Source organism: Tribolium castaneum, chromosome 5 (assembly GCF_031307605.1).
Source record: "Tribolium castaneum strain GA2 chromosome 5, icTriCast1.1, whole genome shotgun sequence".
NCBI classification, from domain to species: Eukaryota; Metazoa; Arthropoda; class Insecta; order Coleoptera; family Tenebrionidae; genus Tribolium; species Tribolium castaneum.
The window spans coordinates 10,742,490-10,764,848 of NC_087398.1; the positions used below are offsets into that span (position 1 = coordinate 10,742,490).

The 22,359-nt window shown below is 35.1% G+C and overlaps 3 protein-coding genes and 1 long non-coding RNA gene across 13 annotated transcripts; 1 reads left to right on the top strand and 3 right to left on the bottom strand.

Annotated features, from left to right (window-relative positions):
• Positions 1-51: 51 nt before the first annotated feature.
• LOC100142484 (uncharacterized) lies at positions 52-6,691 on the bottom strand. Of its 10 annotated transcripts, none has more exons than XM_064357013.1 (7): positions 6,543-6,691; positions 6,208-6,381; positions 6,055-6,164; positions 4,098-4,431; positions 3,878-4,047; positions 3,500-3,622; positions 52-435 (listed from the first exon to the last, which is right to left on the bottom strand). In XM_064357013.1, the coding sequence occupies exons 2-7, from the start codon at positions 6,372-6,374 to the stop codon at positions 431-433; spliced, it is 909 nt and encodes a 302-aa protein (XP_064213083.1). In that variant the 5' UTR covers positions 6,375-6,381; positions 6,543-6,691; the 3' UTR covers positions 52-430. The 10 variants fall into 10 exon arrangements, with proteins under 10 accessions (XP_064213083.1, XP_064213080.1, XP_064213081.1 ...); XM_064357010.1 differs by having other exon boundaries at positions 3,848-4,047; XM_064357011.1 differs by lacking the exon at positions 52-435 and adding an exon at positions 1,302-1,816 and having other exon boundaries at positions 3,848-4,047; positions 4,098-4,416; positions 6,055-6,152.
• A 2,613-nt stretch (positions 6,692-9,304) lies between these two features.
• Positions 9,305-12,473, top strand: LOC661924 (rhodopsin 1/6-like). The gene is given in 4 exon segments (NM_001162519.1): positions 9,305-9,359; positions 9,409-10,140; positions 11,968-12,245; positions 12,295-12,473. Coding segments are annotated over 3 exon segments (1,137 nt in total). The 5' UTR covers positions 9,305-9,359; positions 9,409-9,414; the 3' UTR covers positions 12,428-12,473.
• A 1,247-nt stretch (positions 12,474-13,720) lies between these two features.
• On the bottom strand, positions 13,721-18,468 carry Stam (Signal transducing adaptor molecule). Its single transcript, XM_968012.5, has 7 exons — positions 18,256-18,468; positions 17,994-18,154; positions 17,708-17,950; positions 17,384-17,663; positions 17,221-17,337; positions 14,382-14,952; positions 13,721-14,122 (listed from the first exon to the last, which is right to left on the bottom strand). The coding sequence occupies exons 1-7, from the start codon at positions 18,299-18,301 to the stop codon at positions 13,984-13,986; spliced, it is 1,557 nt and encodes a 518-aa protein (XP_973105.1). The 5' UTR covers positions 18,302-18,468; the 3' UTR covers positions 13,721-13,983.
• A 191-nt stretch (positions 18,469-18,659) lies between these two features.
• Positions 18,660-20,861, bottom strand: LOC107397750 (uncharacterized). The gene is made up of 3 exons (XR_010334418.1): positions 20,603-20,861; positions 20,261-20,555; positions 18,660-20,074 (listed from the first exon to the last, which is right to left on the bottom strand). It is a non-coding gene; the product is annotated as an uncharacterized LOC107397750 (long non-coding RNA).
• Positions 20,862-22,359: the final 1,498 nt, after the last annotated feature.

A 22,359-nucleotide genomic window follows, 5' to 3' on the forward strand; every position in this document is an offset into this window, starting at 1 on the left:
ATAGGAATTTGTGGAATGGAAAATCTTGAGGTTTTAATACAAGAAATCAAATTCCTGTAAATAAATTTATTGTCAAAAGTACCACCTTCATCCACTTGTCCAAAATCTGAAAAATCATTAGTAAAATATCACTTTAATATTCTAAAGATGACGTTATTCTATCGGAACAGAAAACACTGCAAAACCGCAAGAAATACTTCAAGCGAATTAGCCTTCATAACTGGAAAAAATGCGTCAATGTCAGTCTTCTTCGCGGAACGCTTGCAAGTGTTTTACGTTCCGTTGCCTCATATTTTTTGTTTATTATGTAACATTTGTCTTAATCAATTCTCCGAATTAAGTGCAGTGCACTTAATGATGTCATTATACCACAAACTTCTGGTGTTGTTTCTTATCTTGATATCCACGGCGTTAGAGAAGCCGACTCAGTTCAACCTAAAAACAAAATTGCTTAAATAAACCACCACAAAAACCAGTTAGATATTTTAAAAGCGAGCCTGACATGAAAGAACAAAACGTTAAAGTGACTTTTTAAAATATCCAACTCGTTCCAGTTAAACACGATTAAAAAAGTAACTACGAGAAACATGAGCTTGTGAGTGCATTTTAATAGGATTTCTTGTTTGTCAATTTGTGGTTTGTTAATTATTTGAAATTAATAATTACAAAAGAAACAAATTACAAGAACAAGTCGTTCTCTTATTTTTTAATTTTAATGCACTTTTTTGAAAAATTATAAAAAGGCTCAAAAGTTCTATTACAGAAAGGAAACTATTAATTTCAATACATTACCTAAAATGTGTCCATTTTTGCTAATAGCTTATTTTGCAGCCAATTTTTGGACAAAATTGTTTGCTCCACTATATGTGGGCACGGGAACAAAAAAGTTCTTCTCATAATTAGTCTTCACAAATCAAACTGTTCAGAACAGGGATGAGTGTGTGTATAAATACGTTTTGGCACGTGATCAATTCATTTATAGATCATGAATTACAAACACCTCTTTCGTGAGGATGTTACAGCTGTAAATTCAAATTAAGGGATTATTATTTGCATAATCGGGTTGGTAATATTGCCCAGATTCCTGTATAGTCATTTGATCAAAAAATACATGCAAAAAATAACCAGCTGTTACCATCTATACAATAAATGAGAGACATTAAATCTACAGAATTGTAGATTACATCGTATTTGGTAGGTAATACTTACTCAAATTGTGTCAACTGTGAATAGTCTTCATAATTTTGCACGATTTCGTTCGTGTCATTGTCAAAAAATGGGATAAGAAATTTGCACAGGAATGTCTTATCAAATATTTTATTTTTAATGCCTCATCTTAATGTACAAGTAATCGTTTAAAAATGTTCATAATTCAAACTCGACAATGAGTTTGTTTTAAATGTTCGTCCGACTGTTTAAATTCGAAACATATGGAAAACTACAAATACTAGCTTAGATGCACATCAATAAATAAAGTGATACATTTTTTCTTTATTAAACTACAAAATTTCCCTTGCACTAATCCACATCAAAAAGGGCATTAGGGTCGATTTGACGAGATCGTTATTTACTACTGTGACGTTCAAATTTTTTTCCTCAAAAGTTATGAATGATCCCAAAAAAGCAAAAGTATAATCTCCAAAAGAACATCATAAAAACTTATTAACTAAACATGTACTACAAAATATAAAAAATATATTGAGTTACTCATTCACACAAACTTAATTATATATAAGACAATTACATCAATGATAAAAACACTCTAACGCAAAGACGCGATGGCTTTTTTAGAACCGTCTAGCCTGGTTTGTTGAACCTGCAAACATGGAGATGCAAAGCCACATTAATTATGAATGTCAAAGGCATCTCAAGAGGTTATTAAATATAACCAGGCTGAGATTTGCACACATTTTTTCATTAAATAAGTAAAATTCAAAAGAATATACAGGCTGTTCGCCAAGTTGAGGCGTTACTTTTAACACGAGGCACTATGGATTATTCTTAAGAGTTTTAGCCTAAACCGTCTTAATAAAATGTTTTTAATAACGGAGATAATTAAGCTTTCTAAAATTTGTCGCTTTAAGATAAGCACTTCGGATACTAAATGTTTAATGGTGTTACTCTTATTATTTTTTCATAATCTGCGCACTCTCTGCAGCCGCAGCTGTATTCTGATAGCATTGGTCATACAATAGCTCCAAATCTGTAAGATTTTTATCACTGCAATATAAGCTCTTCCGACTAATTAGATGGCAATTGCTAATTTTTTATGATTAACGTCAATGGTCCTTTGATTTTTTTGAACAGAACAGGATCGACTCACACAATTTCAAAAAAAAAATACTGTTATCTTTGTTATCATCAACATTTTATAGTGGCGGTCAGCTCGGTTTGCGTGTGCGTCATCAATTTCATTTTTTCATTACCAACACAAAGCTGTAAAAAAATTATCAAAAACAATGCAAATTTAAACAACTAAGGGGTATCTAAGGGTGGTATCCTTGAACATTAATTTACATATGCACTTCGACAACACCATCAAGTGTCACGAATTTGTCAAACTGACATTGACAGTAAATTATAGACGTCGTCGCATGGTTGTCGAAAGTGTTATCGGTGTTAATCGCAAGTATTTTCTGTTCGTTTATTGTGTTTTGTGATTTGCGTTTCGTTAGGTTTTTGATTCTGCGTTTATTAGTTCTTGTTTTGTGAATCTGTATTTTTTGTAACAACTCATAATTTAAACACTTCGTAACCTCAAAAAATATTTGATAGTTTGTCACCGCTATGCCCCTGCTATGTAAACGTAGTGACAGAAATGTCAGATGACGCACACGCAAACCGAGCTGAGCGCTACCATACTAAGGTGTTTTAGGCTAAATCTCTTAAGAACAATGTATGCTAGCACCTGGTAGTAGGAACCCCTCAACTTCGCGAACATCCTGTCTGCACTGTGCACCAATGTTTCACAACAACAGTATCAAATATCTTTAAAAATGTTTTTTTTTTTATTTACTATAATCGACGGTATAATGTGCAAAACTTTCCTTTGGCTTCACACATAATCGATCTTGTGTATTTAATAATAAGTTCTTAGGTAAATAATTTATGTCTTTTTAAGAATTTAATTACAAAAATTTTCATGTCAATGTTAGGTGCAAAAGTTTTGACACATAATCGATCTTGTGCTTCAATCAGTTGTTTAATCAAAAAATATTAACTCAAACACTTAAAAAAGAAGATTTATTTCCATCATCAAGTTACTTCCTTTATCACACAATATTAACTTATATTCATATTTTTTTTCAACAAACAACGGTATTTACATCAAGCCTTGTCAAATTCCACATTTTGAGCTTCAGTTCTATGACATTAAACAACAAATGGCTGCAAACTACCACTCAAACAAATGCTTTTGCACTTTTCTTTTCTAAATAGAAAAAAAATCAAATTATTTTTGACTTTCAAAATTTAATCCGAACAAAACGCTTTGACTCACCATATCCCCCGGAAGCTGCGTATCCCCCACTTCTGTCTTCATAGCCCCCTTGTTGGCTATTGTAACCCCCGGCTCCGGCACCCCCACCACTGCTGTAACCTGATGATCCGTAGTTATCTGAATCTGAACAACAAACGATTCAAAAGAATGACTAATATGTTTTGGAGAGAAATGATTAACTCTTTGGTTTACAAACAAACAAATTCAATTTTGCAATTACAATTAGTATTGTATTACGTATTTGTCCGGCCATTTTGCCTGTAGATGGCAATTAAAAAATGAAAGGTTAATAATAGACAGTACTTTATCATCCCATTCCCACTTTTTATCCCTATCGTGGCCATCTACCTGTCTGATATGTGGTCGCATAACTCGTACCATCATATTGTCCCGAATTGCCGTAACCTCCACCAGATCCACTACCATATCCGCCACTTCCACCGCCTTGTTGTCCATAACCACCTTGACCCTGTCCATACGATTGTGAATTGTACGACTGTTGGTAACCACCAGAGGCACCACCACTGCCACCGTATCCTTGCGTCCTACTATTTTCCAAAAATTAAAATAATGAAAACCATCGAGAAAATTTAGTTACTTTTGTCCAAATCCGTTCTGATTGCCATTTTCAAATCGCGGCCTTTTTGGTCCTGGTCCACCTTGACCGAATTGTCCAGGAGTTCGCTTCTGACCAAGGAAACCACCACGGCCTCCTACGCCCCTCGGACCACCAAATCCTCTCCCACGTGGTACCATCCCTGTACCACGACCACGACCCATACCAGGTCCTTTAGGGGGGCCACCCATGCCTCTACCACGGAAACCACCAGGACCACCACGACCCATGGGAGCACGTGGACCGCCAGGGGGCCCGCGAGGTCCAGGCGCATCACCGCCTGGACCTCCAGGGGGGCCACCTGCAAAATTAAAATCTTCTGCAATTTATCACCTGATCTAGTAACGTCAATAAAGTCCAGTCAAATAAGTCTTTAAATCAAAATGTTGGAGATAATTTTGGATTTTTATCAAACCTTGTCTTGTGTTTCTAGTTTCTACATAAAAAACTGCATTCGTTAAGATTCTTATGCAAAAAATATAAATAAATGAAGTTACTAGTTTTATCCAGAAGGAAGATATTAGGATCTAAGCGCAAAATGTGTCTAATTTCAAGTTTTTGTAAATTTTTCGTTAAAGTCTTCATGAAAATATTTCAAATCCAAAAACGACCTTTAAATTCAAGTCGAGTGTTTATGACTTTTTTTTAATTTTATTGTACAGGGTGACACATTATCAAGTCTGTTTTTTGAGAATAATTTTCGGCAAAACTGCATCAAGCCATCGTCTTTTGTTTCCGACTTACAGACAAAAGTTGACATTTTAGCGTGATTCTTAAAAAATTCATATCTTCCATATTATAAAAGATACATATTTAAAACAAAAAACCTGTACACACTTTTTTAGGTAAAATTTAATGTTAGGTAGAATGTCGATGATTTTTTTTAATATTTCTTTAGCAGCAATAACAGAATGGTATAATATCTTGTTTTTTCTTTAAACCTAGGCCATGAAAAATTTTTAGATCTTCAATTAAAACTATGAAAAATATACATATCACCCAACAAGTATTTATAATTTATAATGTTTTAAATACTAATTAATCCAAAAACAGCGTAATTAGTTACTAGAATAAGCTTGCAGTGCCATTTTTTTCTAATTAAACATGAAATATTGGAAAAAGAAAAAATTTATTTTATTAACTTTATCAACGTCACCTCCACTGCAGTTCGCTAAATAATAAAAAAGTGTTATCTAATGGTAGAACAATTGGATTTCAATTTTCTGTTTATTTTTTATGTAATTAAAAACTGCGAAGATTGCATATTTGTTCCAATAAAAATAACTTTAACACAGCTTATTTTATAATGTCACATTTTTTACTTTAATAACCGTTCATAAAACTTCTACATTGTTCACACCTTTTATGTGAAATTTGTTTTAAAATTATTTAAATTTAAAACTTTTTTTTCTCGATTTTGAATAATCTTAAAAAAATACTTCATATTCGTTTTTTCAATCCAGTCTCGAGAGTTAGTTCTTGAAAACCTATTACATTGTACTGAAAAAATTGAGCTAAAATCAGCAAAAACTGTAATAGAAAAACTTGTCCCCACATTAAAAACAACGCAAAAAATTTACATATTTTTTCGGCAAAGGTATTTGTTTAATGATGCAAGAGTTGTAGTTTCCGCTAATTAAAGTAAAAAATATGATCTGAAGCACCTAAAAATTTACTTAACATTGAAGAGCTATCTCTCGTACATAAAGGCTCAAACAAATTTTTGTCAAAGGAACTTTTAATTCAGTTTGATGTCCCTTATCAGCACCAGAGAAATTCTACGGTATTTTTGTATCACCCTGTATACTTCACAATAACAGCAAAAATGCAAGTTCATCCACAACATTACCAACGTTTTGAAAAGGCTTATTTGACTGGGTCAATAAAAATAATTTAAAATTACAAAACAGTTAATACAAAAAAAAAAAAAAACGCTTACCAGGTCCTGGCGGGAAGCGTCCTCTCGGCGCCCCTCTGGGGCCACCGCGTCCCCTCATCATTGGGCCTCCACGTCCTGGCGGGCCACCAGGTCCTCCCCTGGAAAAGAACCTAGATAAAAAAAAACATAACACCTCTGTACTCCCCAACGTACCGTCCCCTCATAAAGCCACCGCGTCCTCTGGGCATACCCCGACCCCCGGGGCCCCCGCGACCTCGGAAGCCGCCCATTCCGCCCATGCCGCCACCCATGGGCCGGGGCTGCTGTTGCTGCTGCGGCGGGTTGGAAGATTCGGTCTCTTGTGGGTTATTCTCGGCCATTGTCTACCTTGAAAAAGTTAATTTTGTAATGGAGTAAAAAGCGACGCGTGACCGGCAAGCCGGCCGATGGCGTATCTCCCAAAAACGCCCCAGAAAATGATAATAACGAGCATTTCCGGTGTGCTTATTGAAAAATGTAATGAGTTTTGGAGTTTGGGTGGGACTTACCTGTTTTTGCGCAGGAAATGTCGAGTTTTTCAAATATTTTGTTGTGATAACTGCGCGTCACAAATTTGCAATTTCAAAATGGACGATTCGTTGCTTGTTGGTTGACTGGAGGGAACTGCGCGTGCGCGTCGCGAATGAGCGATGCTAGCGACATCCGGCCCGCGCTAAATGTGAATTAACCCCAAGCAGGCGAGAATGCTTTCCATATATTTTCAGTAATTCTTATTATACCTCCTTATTTTATTCTGAATTTTTGTTATATGATAAATTTGGTTCAAAGTAGTTCAAAGCTGCAAGGAAAAATATGTAAAACTTGTTCCCATGTTTACATGGGATCATTGAGATCAGGTTGAAATCACGGTTTGAGAACTAAGAAACTAAAGGAAAGGAAACTAAAGAAACTAAGGGCTGATTTCATAAACAAAATTAATTCTTATTTTAAATTTAAAATCGACTTTAACTCAAAACTCTATTTCAAAATTACTTTAACGATATATTTAAAAATTAATGCCCCTTTAAGTTTAAAGTTACAATTTTCGCACGATAATGTATTTAATTCTCTATTTACATTATGCTGAATTATGTAAAAAAATGTATATCGACATGAACAAACGAAACGTAATTGAAAGTAGTAGTTGGTCTTTTGAGAGTGAAGATGTGACTGTTGCAAAAATACACATTTTTTGTTTTTTTCAAAGATTTAGAATTGTAAAAAATATGATTATAAATAAGGTGTTAATATTATAGAAAAAAAGATTTTTTCAAGAAAACGAAGATGCTAGTGTACGAAAAATTTTAATTACACACGATACTTTGCTGGGTTACAAAAGTTATTACTAATATATCCCACTTTAGTTCATAATAGAATAATAATTCTGTATAAAAAAAGAATTATGTGTTAAACTAAATCCCAAGGGCAAATTTTGAGCTAAGAAAACTCACCAGTAATTAACAATTTCTACTACATTTCACTCTAAAAAAATGCTTTGTTGGAAAATTCACTATGAACTAAAATGCGAAATATTATTATAAATACCACAAGCGTTGTAGAAGTATGACAAGATAAGGATAAGAACAGCTTAACATTCTTATATAAAAAATGTCTCATTGATACAATCTTAATACAAATTTTATTTATTTAGTCCTGAATTTTATTACGAACAAATAAAAACAGTGACTCGGAGCCAATATCTTGGACAAAATTATTGTTGTGAAACGTTTTTGGCCTTGTGTACGGATACAACTTTGTTCAGGGCTGTATCACAATTATAAGATGAACATTTATTAATCAAACGTTGTAAATTAATATAAAAGAAAAAATTGTTCAGCTAAAGGCCAGTACGCATTAAGGGTATCATTCCGGCCTCATTCTATACGCCTCGTCGAATTTTTGAATTACTCTTTTTTGAATTTATACAGTTTACATTAAATTAAGTGTTATATGCTACGATATACTCTTAAGGAAAAACAATAAATTGAATCAAAATTATAACGTTTAAAAATGTACGTAAGCACAAAGTAATAAAATTCTTTTTCATAAAGGAACATCAAAAGACCTTCCTCTACAACATATTAAAAAAATGGAGGGGCGCCAACTTTTGGTTTCTTATTATCAGCTCTGGAAGACTTAACAATTTTTTTAAAAATCGCATAAAACACGTTGTTACAGACGTGCTTGGCTCGATTGGATGGCACAGAGAAACAAGCTTCATCTTTGTATGAGAACATCATAAGACCTTTCTCTACAACATATTAAAAAATTGAAGGGGTGCCCTCTCTAGCTTTCTAAAATCGGCTTCGGAAGATTTAACAATTTTTGAAAAATTCACTTACAACACAGTATCAACTTCTACTCTTATTCTCAGACAATAATAATGTATATCGTATTTTTCTTAAGAAATTTATTAATTAAAGTATATGAAGCAAGTAGCGACCACTTCGGCGATGGAACTAAATTTTAGTCGAATGTAAGTCTTTTATCACACTTTTATCAAATAAAACCTACATTTTAATTTTTTCTTTCAAAGGAATTCCAACATAAAATAAAGAACGGTTTTTATTAGGTATATCAGGTTCTATAATAAAGGGGTCCAAAGCAGGTTCTTGTCTACTGCCCTGCCAGTCCTGACACAGCTGACACATATCTTGCAGGATGAGACAACAGATGAAAGATATTTATAGCGTGTCTTTAGCTATTGCTTGTAATTTTTTATTTCTATCAAGGTTATTTAAAGATTGGTAAGGGATAGAAAAACGAAGTTTTACACAATGAATGTTAAGATAATACATAATAAGTAAATAATAAATAATAAATGACAATTTTTTTCCTTGCAAATGATACACGTTTCCAAAACTAAATTGAAAATCTGTTTTCATATTTTTTTTTAGTTTTAAAATGCCCTAGGTCTTTTGAAATTATATAATTTGATTAATAAACTTATGCTAATATTTTTTGGCAGTGTCACACTATCCTTAAAATGTGTGTTAGATTAATTCCGTTTCCTATGTATAAATTTAAATCGAAAATTATTCGCTAGTATTTAACAATATGAAAATCTTGACCTATAATTACGCCTTAATTCCTTGTCCTTGACCAAAGCAGCTTCAAAAACTTTCAGGAAGATAATGTAATTAGGTAGGTTGAATCCTTATTGAAGCCAAGTAAAGATGCTCAAGGGGATTGTCTTTATTGAATTATATACGTAAGAAGTTATATAAAAGAAGTATCCGTGTCGTGAAAGGAAGTCGCAACGGACGCAACTTCCGTTGGATGTGTTCTCTTACCATTGGAATACCTCCAAGAAGCCGTGATTTAAGGCAAGTGCCCCTTTTGCATGCCCATTTCTGGTAATTTCGCCCTCCGCAGGCCACCATGTCTGTGATGGGCGAGCCAAACTTCATCGCCTGGGCGGCGCAGCGCTCGGGCTATGGCGGCGGCAACCTCACCGTCGTGGACAAAGTCCTCCCCGACATGCTCCACCTGGTGGACGCCCATTGGTACCAGTTCCCGCCCATGAACCCCCTCTGGCACGGCATTCTGGGCTTCGTGATCGGCGTTCTGGGCTTCGTCTCCATCGTGGGCAACGGAATGGTCATCTACATCTTCTCCTCCACCAAGGCGCTGCGAACCCCCTCGAACCTCCTCGTGGTCAATTTGGCCTTCTCCGACTTCCTGATGATGCTCTGCATGTCCCCGGCTATGGTCATTAATTGCTACAACGAGACCTGGGTGCTGGGGCCCCTCGTGTGCGAGCTCTACGGCATGAGTGGGTCTCTCTTCGGATGCGCATCCATCTGGACCATGACGTTCATCGCCTTGGATCGGTACAATGTGATTGTGAAGGGGCTCAGTGCGCAACCGTTGACCAAGAAAGGGGCCATGTTGAGGATACTGATCATCTGGGTCTTCTCCACGCTGTGGACCATCGCACCCTTCTTTGGATGGAACCGCTACGTGCCAGAAGGCAACATGACGGCGTGTGGAACGGATTATTTGACCAAGGATTGGGTTAGTCGGAGCTATATTTTGGTTTACGCCGTTTGGGTCTATTTCGTTCCTCTCTTCACCATCATCTATTCCTACTGGTTTATAGTGCAGGTAAAAATAAAATCATTTCATCTGCCCCGTCTCGTGACTTATTTTCTAACTTATAACGATATCACTATTTAAGTAGAAGCGAATAACGATTTTTGTTATGAAAGCTAATTTGTATGTGAATATTATTAATCGAATAACGAGAACGTTTAATCGCTAAAATAACGTCAGGCTTTTAACAATCTTTACTTTAAAATTTGTCATCAAATTTTGTAACTAAACCTCTTCAACAATTAACATAATAAAAATGACATCAAGAAGAATTTTATTTCAAGAAAAAAACTAACAAGTCTCAAGGTTTAATCATATCTCTAAAAACATTATTGTTTGATAATAATAAAATTATAAATATACAGAATGTTTCAGGTATTTTTACGAGTCATGCACCTGCAAAATAAAATCAACAATACATTTCGATTCGAACGCGATTACAAATTTCGAAAAAATTAATAGTCTCCTCAAATTTATTCACTCTCTTCGAAAAATTGAAACGTTTTTAATTAGTTAATGATTAACAGGCCTATTTTGAACCGAAATAATAATGTTTTTGTCATGAAATCCATTTTATTTTGTCTTTAATTATTAGCGATCGAATAAAAAATATCGAATTATTATGTACTATAATCGCTTAATTAAAAATTATAGCAAAAGTTTTATTTCAAAAAATACGCGAAAAAACGAATCCTATACAGGTGTTCCACACAATTTAACGAGTCCTACGCCTGATGTACGTACCCAAATATACAAAACTCACAGAACACTAGATACGAAAAATACACACTTAATTATTTAATTTTTGGAAAGCCATGACAGTAGATGTCAAACTAATCACTGTTTCATTAATTGTCATAAATTGCTGTTTTTTAGAAACATTTTCCATGTGTTCTATCAAGAGATAGAGTGAATGTGATTTTAATCTTTCTAACTTAATAATTAACTAACTAAAAACAATGCAATTTTTTCAAGGGGTGAACAAACTAGGAAAAACTATGTTCCAAAATTTGTAAGCTAGTTTCTATCGGAATATGTATTGTTGATTGCATTTTACAGACACAAAGGCCTCGAAAAATTTCGTAAAACACCCTGTAGTTTAGTAATTTTACGTTCAATCTGAAATAGTTATTAATAATACGAGTGCGAAAACACAAGCTTAAAGTTCGAAGGCTGTCGTTATGCAACGAGCGTACGCGAGTTGTAAACCTAGACACTCGAGATCTTTAAGCGTTTCAGGTAAAAAACTTGATGAACTTAGTTTCTTCTGATGATTTTTATTCAAATTTTGTTAATTGAACATCTAACATCGATCCGTGAAAACGCTCCATAATAACAGCACACAATTTTACTGGAAACTACATCTGCTGAAAATTCACATTCTTGTTTTAAACACATCTCTCCTAATTCAGAAACTCCAGATATTCAATTAACACAATTAACTTTCAATAAGTTGGAAATGTTTTTCTCCTAGGTCATTAAGAGGTTTCTCAACTTCACCACCTCGTGGTTCATATTTTGATTGAATTATTTGACCTTTCGTTCGCACCAAACATTTCTAATATAGTGAGCAACTAAAATGAGTAACTTATCTTTTTCCACTGGATTTCTGTTCGGATAGGAGCACCATAACTATGTATTTAATTTTCGCCATACTAAACATTTTCAAAAATGTTCGAATCGAATTTGTTTGTGCTAAGAACTTCATGTTCCTCCAAAATTTGAAGATAGTCACCAAACCGTGCACGCGTGTTTTTTCCGGAGCATTTTTTTATCAGTATTCTGCCATAGCGATACGGATGAAGTTACAAAATAAGCGTGTTAATAATAATTTGTTAGGCCGTGGCCGCCCACGAAAAATCGATGAGAGAACAAGCAAAGAAAATGAACGTTGCGTCCTTGCGATCCTCCGAAGCAGCCCAAACCAGCGCCGAATGCAAACTCGCCAAGATAGCCCTAATGACCATCACGCTCTGGTTCTTCGCTTGGACTCCTTACCTGGTCACCAACTTCACCGGTATTTTCGAAGGTGCCAAAATCAGTCCTTTGGCCACCATCTGGTGCTCGCTCTTTGCTAAAGCCAACGCTGTCTACAACCCGATCGTATACGGAATCAGGTTTTAATCCAAGAGTTTGTGCTTTTTTTGCTAATTCGCGCTTTTGCAGCCATCCAAAGTACAGACAAGCCCTCCAGAAGAAGTTCCCGTCGTTGGTGTGCGCGGGCGAGCCGGACGACACCACCTCCACGGCTTCGGGGGTAACGAACGTTACCACCGACGAGAAGCCGGCCACGGCTTAAGTAGTGATTTAATGGCTTTTGTTTGATTCTTGTAATGATCAATAAGAGACTTCAAACTGGGTTTTCATTTGTTTTAATTCGGTGCGTGGCGAAAATAATCATTGATGCTTTGAGTTTTCAAAGTGTTGCGGGTTTTGGAATACAAGCTTAGCACAAAAAGCAAAATACCGGGTGACTTTAAAAACCTTACTGTCAAATTTAATGTTAAAATTTTAAACTCAATTGTTATTCACTTTCTACGGGCTATCGCTGGCAAACGCATCACGGGAACAACAGGAATACCAATAAATAACGCAGCCACCCACTATTTGGTAATAAAATAAAATAAATTAAAAAAAAATATTACCAACTTCTTATCTATTTTTTTTTTCAAGACATGGTGCTTAGGGAAATATCTTGTCTCAATTAATATTATTGTTTTTCACCAAATGTCACATAAATGTTGGTATTTGTTTCCACCAAAATTATTCAAATAAGTTTGTTTATAACTTTAACTTATAAACTTGACATGGATTTAATGTTTCTGAGGATAAAATGCCAATAAAAAAATTTTGTTTTGTAATCAGTGGCGTATTTAGGAAAGGGCTAATTAATTGCCCCTGGCTGACAACGATTCTTAAAAAGGACATTTTTTGTACTACTTTAAGATTTATAGGACTTACCCCCTCCAATTTTAAAATGATACGACCATTCATAAATTCATAAACTGCTGGAAAAAAGTAACAGGTATTTGTTTTTAACATACACTGCTCCACAACAGTTAAGAAATTATTCTAAGAGCTAAAAAATTCACTTTCCTAACATTGGAACCTGATAAAAACAAAACAATAAATACGTATGTATCTGCTTTGAACTGAAATAGTTATTAATAATAAGAGTGCAAAAACACAAGCTTAAAGTTCGAGGGCTGTCGTTATGCAACGAGCGTAAGCGAGTTGCATACCTAGACACCCGAGCACTTTAAGCGTATTCGCATAAGAGTTATTTAAATTCTTATAAGAAAATAAGAAGTAATTCTTATAAGAGTTATTTAAATATTATTATTAGAAAGAAGGCTTAAAATGATACCAAAAAAAAAGATATTTTTGTCGCCCTGGGCTATAGCCCATTTTGTTGGCCCTTATGTAAATATGCCACTGTTTGTAATGAACATAGAACGAGTAAAATCTGTTTTTTTATTAAACAGAAATATAAAACAGATCTAACGTTGGCACCACTAAAAAATTCATTCATGGTGGTTTTAGTAAAAGTTGGCAGTTGCGGTTTTTTGTCTAAAAAATGATGACTTGTAAATTTCTTCATAAAATTTATTCATATACATGTTTTTACATCAAGTCTACAACATTACTTATAATAATTTCTTCACTACCTTTCCCCACCACACGCCTGCCATTGTAACTTAATATCAATTTTCTCATTAATAAATAAACTAAAACAACAAAGATAGTGAAGAAATTCGTAATAAAATACATGATATTATCAAAATAACTAAATTGTTAAATCACATATCGGTTATAAGGAAAAGAATTTGATAACAATACTTCTTTCAAGGCCTACTACTTTGGATTGGCGCTTGAAGCAGGCATGTAATGTTGACTTTGTGACTGCGGTGGCGGTCCATTATGTATAAGAGTCTGAGATCCGGCAACACCGCTCGGAAAATTGGGAAGTACCATACTCCCGTAGCTCTGAGTCCTTGAACAGACATTTTTTCTGAAGATTTCTTGCAAAAACGTTTAAACGATTTTCTAGGCGACATAAAACCGATGCAAAAATTTGACACTAGAGTATAGTTTAACACAAAATCACACGGACACACAAAAAGTTTTAATTTGTGATCTATTTGACCCCAAAAAAATAAGTGCGCTGTTGCTATTTTTTCTATAGTTTTGAAACAGCAAATATGAACATTTTTCCGATTTTGAAAAATCGTAAAAATAAATTAAATCCTTACCTCCTGTCGTCCGGCATCTGATGCATCAAAAACTGCGGCGGCGGCGGCGGCATGCCCGCCGTGGACATCATGGGCATCGTCGCGTAATGCATGCCTGGGGGCGGCGCCATTCCTGGGGGCAACATTGATGTGGGTTGCGGCGGTGGCGGCGGCAATCCGTTGTACGTCTGCACCATCGAATTTGGGGGCTGTTGTGGTGGCGGCGGATGTGCCATCTGATTATAATTGTAAGGCATCTTGGGTGGGAATTGTGGTTCACGCATCAGAGAATGATAAAGACCCAGAGCTTCAACAAGATCAGCACTGAGTTGGGTCAATTGGGCGTGTTTCTTGTCCACCCTTTCTAATTCGGAATCAATTAGGGGACCCATTAGGTTCACCTCGCGTTCGAGTTTTAGCATTTCTTCGGTGTCCGTTTCGGGATTTGTCGGATCGGCTTCGTGGAGCAAGTGGAGGAGACGGTCGATTTTCTCCTCGTTGATTTCTATGTCTTCGGGATCGGTTTTTTCGGCACCGGTTTTCACGTCCGCGGTTTCTTTGAACTGAACGATTTTCTTCGCTTTTTCGTACACTACAAATGTTAACAAATACTTAATAGTTTTGGTTTTTTTTTTCGGAATTATTGTAGTACTATTTTTTATCATTTCAAATCTAAATTCCATTCTATTTCTATTTGTTTACTTGAAAGACAAGACATTTTATCATGTCAGTGCGTCAAAAGACAACTAAATTATGTTTATTTAGATGATTTAGAATTAATTGTTTACGTACTCATGTTATTTACATTGTCAATAACAGAAATTTGCTAAAGTAAACAAAAGAGGAACAACTTAAATATTATTTCGCTAAATCTAATAGAATTACCACCACACTAAGACCAAAATTAAACTATACAACTACACACCCAAAACACAGGGAATGATAGTTTTTGCCAAATAAAATATCTAAACAAATAGTGAAAAAAGTCCGTAAAACTTTATTAGTTACTGAGATATTCTTGTGTAACACTACTGAACTCATAAAATAATACCAACCAAAATTGTTATTATTTCACCAACCTCGATATATTTAAATCGATTAATTTAATTCAATAATGACAATGATAAATGAGATAATGAAAATTGAGTAAAATACAAAGCAACCTTTTATTCTTCACAAAGTAACGTAGTTAAATAAATGTGAAAAAAATTAACATTAAAAATTAAAATACTGTTTTATTTTTTCTTTTAATTTATCGTATTAGTTCCATAAAGAGATACTCAAAATAATTATAATCTTGATGGTACTTAAAGTCAAAAGTTTAATAATGTTAATGTAATTAAGCAACATCTCGATAACTAAAAAACTTTTAAGTACTACCAGTTTTTTCACTATTCCTAATTTTTTGGCAAATGCCTATTTATTGTTATCCAGAGTTTATGTGTGTAAATCAACTTTCGTGTCTTTCCGTTATTTCTTAATCAAAAAAGAGACTGTTGAATAAGAATTCGTCAAAAATAATTTTTGCATTTTCTAGAGATGAAGAGATTTCCAGTTCGCAAAAATCATTAAACATAAGCTAAAAAATCGCTGAATTGAGTCGGAAAAAGTGATATTTTTGCGTTTTTCGAGCGTCACAGCTTACTATCTCATGATTTTTTTTGCATTTTTATACCGTAATTATAATTTAATTTAATAATTAAATTAATTACAATTGAAGATGTCCTATTAGGTAGCGAATCTAAAAAAAATTGAGAACATTTTGTGCATTTTTCTTAAATTTATGAGCGTTTCTGCAATTATTTCGCAAAAATCGTTAAAAATAAGCTAAAGATCGCCCAATTGAATCGAAAAAGGTGCTATTTTTGCGTTCTTCGACCGTCACAGCTTACTATCTCAAGGTGTGACCCTTTGGTAGCAAATCCAAAAAAAAAAAAAAAAATTAGAGCACTGTTCCACGTTTAAGCACGTTTTGAGATAAAAAAAGCAATTATTTCGCAAAAACTATTAAAAATAAGCAAAAAAATCGCTGAATTGTATCGGAAAAGATGTTATTTTTGTGTTTTTCGATCATCGCAGCTTACTAGTAATGATCTCTTTTTTAATTTCTGTGCCGTAATTAATAAAGCCACAAGCTTCATCTAAAATTTATGTGCGTTTTTGAAATACGAAGCAATTATTTCGCAAAAATTGTAAAAAATGAGCAGGAAAAAATTTTTTTGCGTTTTTTAACCTTCACAGCTTACCGTCTCATATATTTCTTAATGATAATGAGCTGCAGGGTGTCGCCCTTTAGTAGTAAATCCAAAGAAAAAAATTAGAGCATTGTTCTACAATTTAATCACGTTTTTGACAAAAAAGAGCAATTATTTCGCAAAAAATAAGCAGATAAATCACTGAATTGAATCGTAAAAGGTGGAATTTTTTGCGTTTTTTCAAGCTTATTATTTCATGATCTATTTTGTATTTTTTAACCGTAAACAATAATAAAGCCACAATGTGTCGTCCTATTAGGTAGTAAATAAAAAAAAATACATTTTTGCACTTTCCAAAGTTTAAAGGCGTTTTTGAAATAAAAACGCAGTTATTTCGCAAAAACGATTAAAAATAAGATAAAAAAAATGAACTGAGTCGAGAAAGATGCTATTGTTGAGTTTTTAGAGCGTCACACTTATGATCCTTTTAGAATTTTAAACGGTAATCAATAACAAAGCTCGAGGTGTCACCCTGTTAGGTAGCGAATCTATTTTTTTGCAAGTTAGAAGGCTATAGTTTTAGTAATTTTGTTGAAACGACAACAGGTAATTAACCCGACAAGGTCAATAAAATATTATCTGACTCTGACTCATGAAATACTTACAAAACTTCTCAGGTTCAACGTCCAAGTCTTTCGTGACAAAATTTGACGGAAACAGCCCTTCGCCCCTTTGATTACTCCCTTTCCACCAATTCGGATCAGAATCATCTATCACAAAAACTGGGAAAAACAATTATTTGTGACCACTTTCTTGCAAAAAACTCACTTATTTCGCCCGATTTAAACGTCAGTTCATTATCTTCAGCCGCTTCGAAATCATACAAAGCCCTAACTTTTTTCGGTTCTTTAACAGGAGTCGAATTTGTTGAACTATTCGCAGCTGCGAGATTCGCACTCGGATAAAGACTTCCGCTTGCGCTGGACGCCCGTGGCGACGACGTGCTTTCTTTCAAGGACAATTCTATGGCTTTGAGGATCTGATTCTCCTCTTCTTGTGACTCGACAACGTTGGGGTCTTTGCTAACAGGGGCCGACTTTTTGGCCGGCTTTAAACGCAATTAGAGCGTGATTTACAAATTTTGTCACTCACCATGTCTGTAAATGTAAAATCAACGCCGCTGTTCTTCAGTTTAGTGTACAGAGAAGGAATGAGATTGAGTTGTTGCTCGGTTTTGAACTCGTTCTCAGCCCACCGTTTCAAAGCTTCCCTCAACTTCTTGGACACGCTGATGTGCGATTTTTGCAGTAGTTTCGTGTACTCGTTCTCGAACTCCCTTGAGGCGACCTCAATGTGGAACAACTTGCCGCTGTTTTTGACACAGGCGTCTAGTAACTGTTCTGGGGTTAGGTGGGGCTTTCGGGGCGCTTAAACCTACCGTAACGGCCTGGAGGGCGATGTGGGGGTCTTGGTGGTGGAGCCGTTTGAGGATGACCCTCAAGTACGCCTTGGCATCTTCAGCAGACTTGCCAGCCTTATCACAAATGTTTATGATCAGTTCCCAGTTTTCCTCGGCGTTGTTCTCGTTCGTTGCCTTCTCTACGTAACAAATTCAAGCGTGACTCACTTTACCACAGCAAATAATCGATGAAAAACGCAATTTGGTGCAAGATTTGAGACAGAAAGTGGCCATGACTCACCTACTTCGTCCGTGATGGTGTCGGTGGTGGTACCGAATATCCCCATTTTTTACAAATTTATTCACGTAAAACGGACACTAAACCGACATAATTACGTGAAAGTTCTTTGTTACACTGCTGAATGTTTCTGATAAGAAGAAAATGTCATTTCAAACGTATAAATTTTGACGTTTCGAATTTATGGAGTTTTGACAATGTCGGTGAAGGCAGCACCATGAACATTACAGTCGACCAAACAATTGCTGCCCGCATGGAGCTATAGTCCGGGACATTTCTATATGAGATACGTCATAGGGCATACGTTGACGCGAGACTATATAGAGCACAAAAACTAGATAAGAGCTCAAATTTAGGGAACTTGGTTGTTTGATGTGTTTGACAGATTACAAATGTAAACAATAATAAAAATTTAAATATTTCTTTATTGTAGTAAAGTACAGCAAAATGTACCAACTAGAACACTTAAAAACAAATGGAGAAACTTTCAAATGCTTTGAAGTACCGTTGCTGGATTACTGTTGAGGTTATGTTTGACCTTGGTATGACTGTCAGGTTTAAAGTTGAAATTTGCATTAAAAAGGCCATAAAAGCCTCTAAGTGCCTTTTAGGGTAGTCTTCGTCATGTTCCAATTGCATGCCCCCTCTCTGCCACATCAGTAAAATTTGCCACAAAAGTTTTAAAAAACGACTTTAAACAACAAAAAAGGCCCTATTTTCATTAACAATGAGACATATCTCGCTGCATGCGGCACGACATAGGCCTCATAGGTCAATCTCATTGTGAGTGGTTTTCGCTGAGATCACTTTGAGAGGGTTTCACTCAGACTGACGTTGGCGGAAGGCTAAAACATGCCTCGCGACAAGTCTTTGCACCAACATTCGAAAACGCTGTCAATGGCTTAAAATGATAAACTGTGTCAGTTTTTTTTGTGTCTTTGAGGATTAGTCTGAGTCCTGTCGCGCCGCATGTAGCGAAGCAGATCTCATTGTGAATGGGTTCTTTAAGAAACAGTTTCAATGTACACCACAAGACATACACTGAGACGGCCTCATGCCTCATAACATGGCTTGTAATTGACAGCGTTTTATAGAATGATTTGGAATCATAATGCAGAGATTGTTGCGAGACAGGCAGGCAGGTCTCAAGCCTACTGCAGAAGTCGCTCTCAGTGAGTCCATGTCTTAGAGATGCAAGACCAATTTAGACCATTTACAGCGAGATTGGTGTCCGAGACCTACGTCATGCAGGAAGCCAAACTTCATCGTGAATGGACCCTTTTCAATGGGGGTGTGCTTTTTGAATAAATTTGAAATGGCCTTTTTGAAAAAAGCAGTTGTCTCTCTTTTATTCATCTATTCAACACGTTTGTATTCGATGCACTTACACCAATTTCATTATCAGTGTCTTGATTATCAGGCAAGGGCGAAGTGGAATTGGGGGCAACCCAGAAATAAAAACACTTTAATTTCCTTTATTAGTAGGCTATATTTTTTATACAAGAAACTACTCTCAGATAGAGACGTACAAAAATGTAAACAAGAGTAAAAGTTGGTTTTTCGCAATATTTCACACTATTCTTCCACACGTCCACAGTAAAATCAGAAAGCGCTTCTTGTTATAAAGCCCTTATTATGTTTTTCGACGATGGCTGAGACTTTGTGACGTATTTGTTAAACGTAAGTTTTCAAATACCCCATGGCAGTGCAAAGGAGTTATATTAACAATTTTACGGGATTATTTTTAACTTTACACCCACTCTGCTTGAAACAAGAGTGGCTGCCAGGAAATAACGAACAAAGTGGACCCAAAAGGCTTCAGCTGCAAATTATAAACACTATCTGTGATTTTTTAAATAAATTTTTTAATAATTAATAAAAAACATGACAATATTAAGCTTTTCGATTTCGTTTGGTTTGAATTTTATATGAAAATAGAAAAGTTAACCCTCTACACCAGAAAAGACAAAAAACATAAAGAAAGTATCTGTAAATGTCGTGAACTTACTTTGAAGTAAACAGGGCTCTCCATCTATAACTCATAATTACTTGAACCGCAATTCCCATCATCAAAATGTGCAAAACTGCGATAAGTGAGGTTATGCAGTGATGCACTTTCTTTTCCAGTTTTTCACACAAAATATATCACAAATTGCACAAATCGTACAACCAGCGATAGTCAGTACTGTCAGTACTTCACAGCAGCTTTCTCCATCACAATCACTGACTGCAATTCTGTATTGTGCCATTCCCGTCTCATCATATAATCTGAGTAGTTGTTATATGACAAGTAATGTTTCTACCTTCAAAAATACTTGCGTAAATATGTTATTATCCCGTTAGTACATACTTTTAAAGCAGCCACTGGTTATATAGATTAAAATTATAACATTTCCTTTGTTATTGTGTTATTGTTTACATCAGTCAGCTGTTTACTGTCATTTTCTAATGCTACCAATTTAAAAAATGTCCCTGTTATTAAAGCTCAAGGACCATAGAATGAGAGAGAGAACATTTTTTGTTCACACAGACGCTGAATACACGTATAAATGTCAGAAAATTCAAATTTTTTATGTCCAAATAGAAATGTCCCGGACTGTAGCACGTTGTCTACAGCCCAGTTCACACCAGGCAAATTATCAAAATAATGGTAAAGCATTATAAAAAACATCAATAAGCTGTTGCGTTGACTTGCATATCACATTTGCCGAACATCTCCTGACCATTCTAATGTGTTTCTATTACAAATTAAAATTTAACTGCATTTAATTTCTGCATTTTTTATTCTCATATTAAAGCAATGCAAACTGATTTTTTTTCACCCCATTTAATCCCGTAATTTTTTTTATTTTTGCAGGAGATTAAGCCCTTCGATAAGGCCTTTGACTGTAAAAAAATCATGTTCGGACAAACACCCCTTGAAACCTTAATGAATTTTTAAAGATTCTTTAAAATTTACCAATTTTGCAAACTTTATCTTTAAAAATTCATTACAGTATTCAGAATGGCCCCCGAAAGGCGAATCAGTTATTACAGGAAAGGAGAAAAATTGTAAAAATAATGAATAAGAATTTTGCAAAATGCTTTTATAGAAAAGTTGTTGTACTTAATGTTTTATTACATGGTAAACTTCACACACGTTAACACGACCTTTATAAACGATTTTTCATTAAAATGTTTGACACGAGAAGTTTATTTTTGCCCTATATACATTTCAATCTCACTGAAGTTTATGTCGTTGACTCAAGGTGGATTTGTCTGCCTTTAAACATATTCAATAATAATTAATAACACTCTAAAAGTGCAGAAAAGCGCACAAAATCCATTAAAGTTGAAATTTAACACTTCAGAAAAGAGCATAAAAACCTAACCCTACTTTTGTCTCTATCTGGCAATAGCACATAAATTTTTGATGCAAGGGAAATATTTCTGCCCTAAATATCCTGCCATAACGCTCTGAAAGGGCAGAAATGGAAACAAAATTCATAAAAGTGTAAATTCTGACATTTCCAGGTAATAACATAACCCTACTTTTTGAACCTACCGAATTTTCAACAAAACAAACCAAATAAACAATTTGCGGCTATACGCATTGCGATACCACTAATTTTCACATTGCCAGTTTCTGTTTAAACAAAAACATGCATTTTTATTTTTCCATTAACTGCATGCAAAACTTTTATAATTTTAGACGTTTATAGACAAATACATTTATCATAATTAATTTTTCTTTATCAATACTGTTCTATTTTTAATAATTCTGTGTCTAAATGTTTCTAAATTTGACGGATTGGGCCAGTGAATATTTCTGGTGATGAACTGTTTTAGACTTGATTGACGTCACATCCGTGACGTGTGCCGAGGTTAGGTGTGCGGCGCAGGCGGCGAAGGCGGATCAGTCGACAGCGAGCGGTGGCACGGGTCACTTCGGGAGCGCAAGGGGCGGTTTATTTAAATTATTGTGCCGTTCCGTTTAATCTATTCAGTTTGTTACTTGCCGTTGTCGCGAACGGACGTGTGCTCAAGCAAATCTAAATTTTCCGGTTTAAATTTTAAATTCGGTGATCGCGGTTAGTGTAGTGTGTGTTAGTGCCAATGGGATGGACT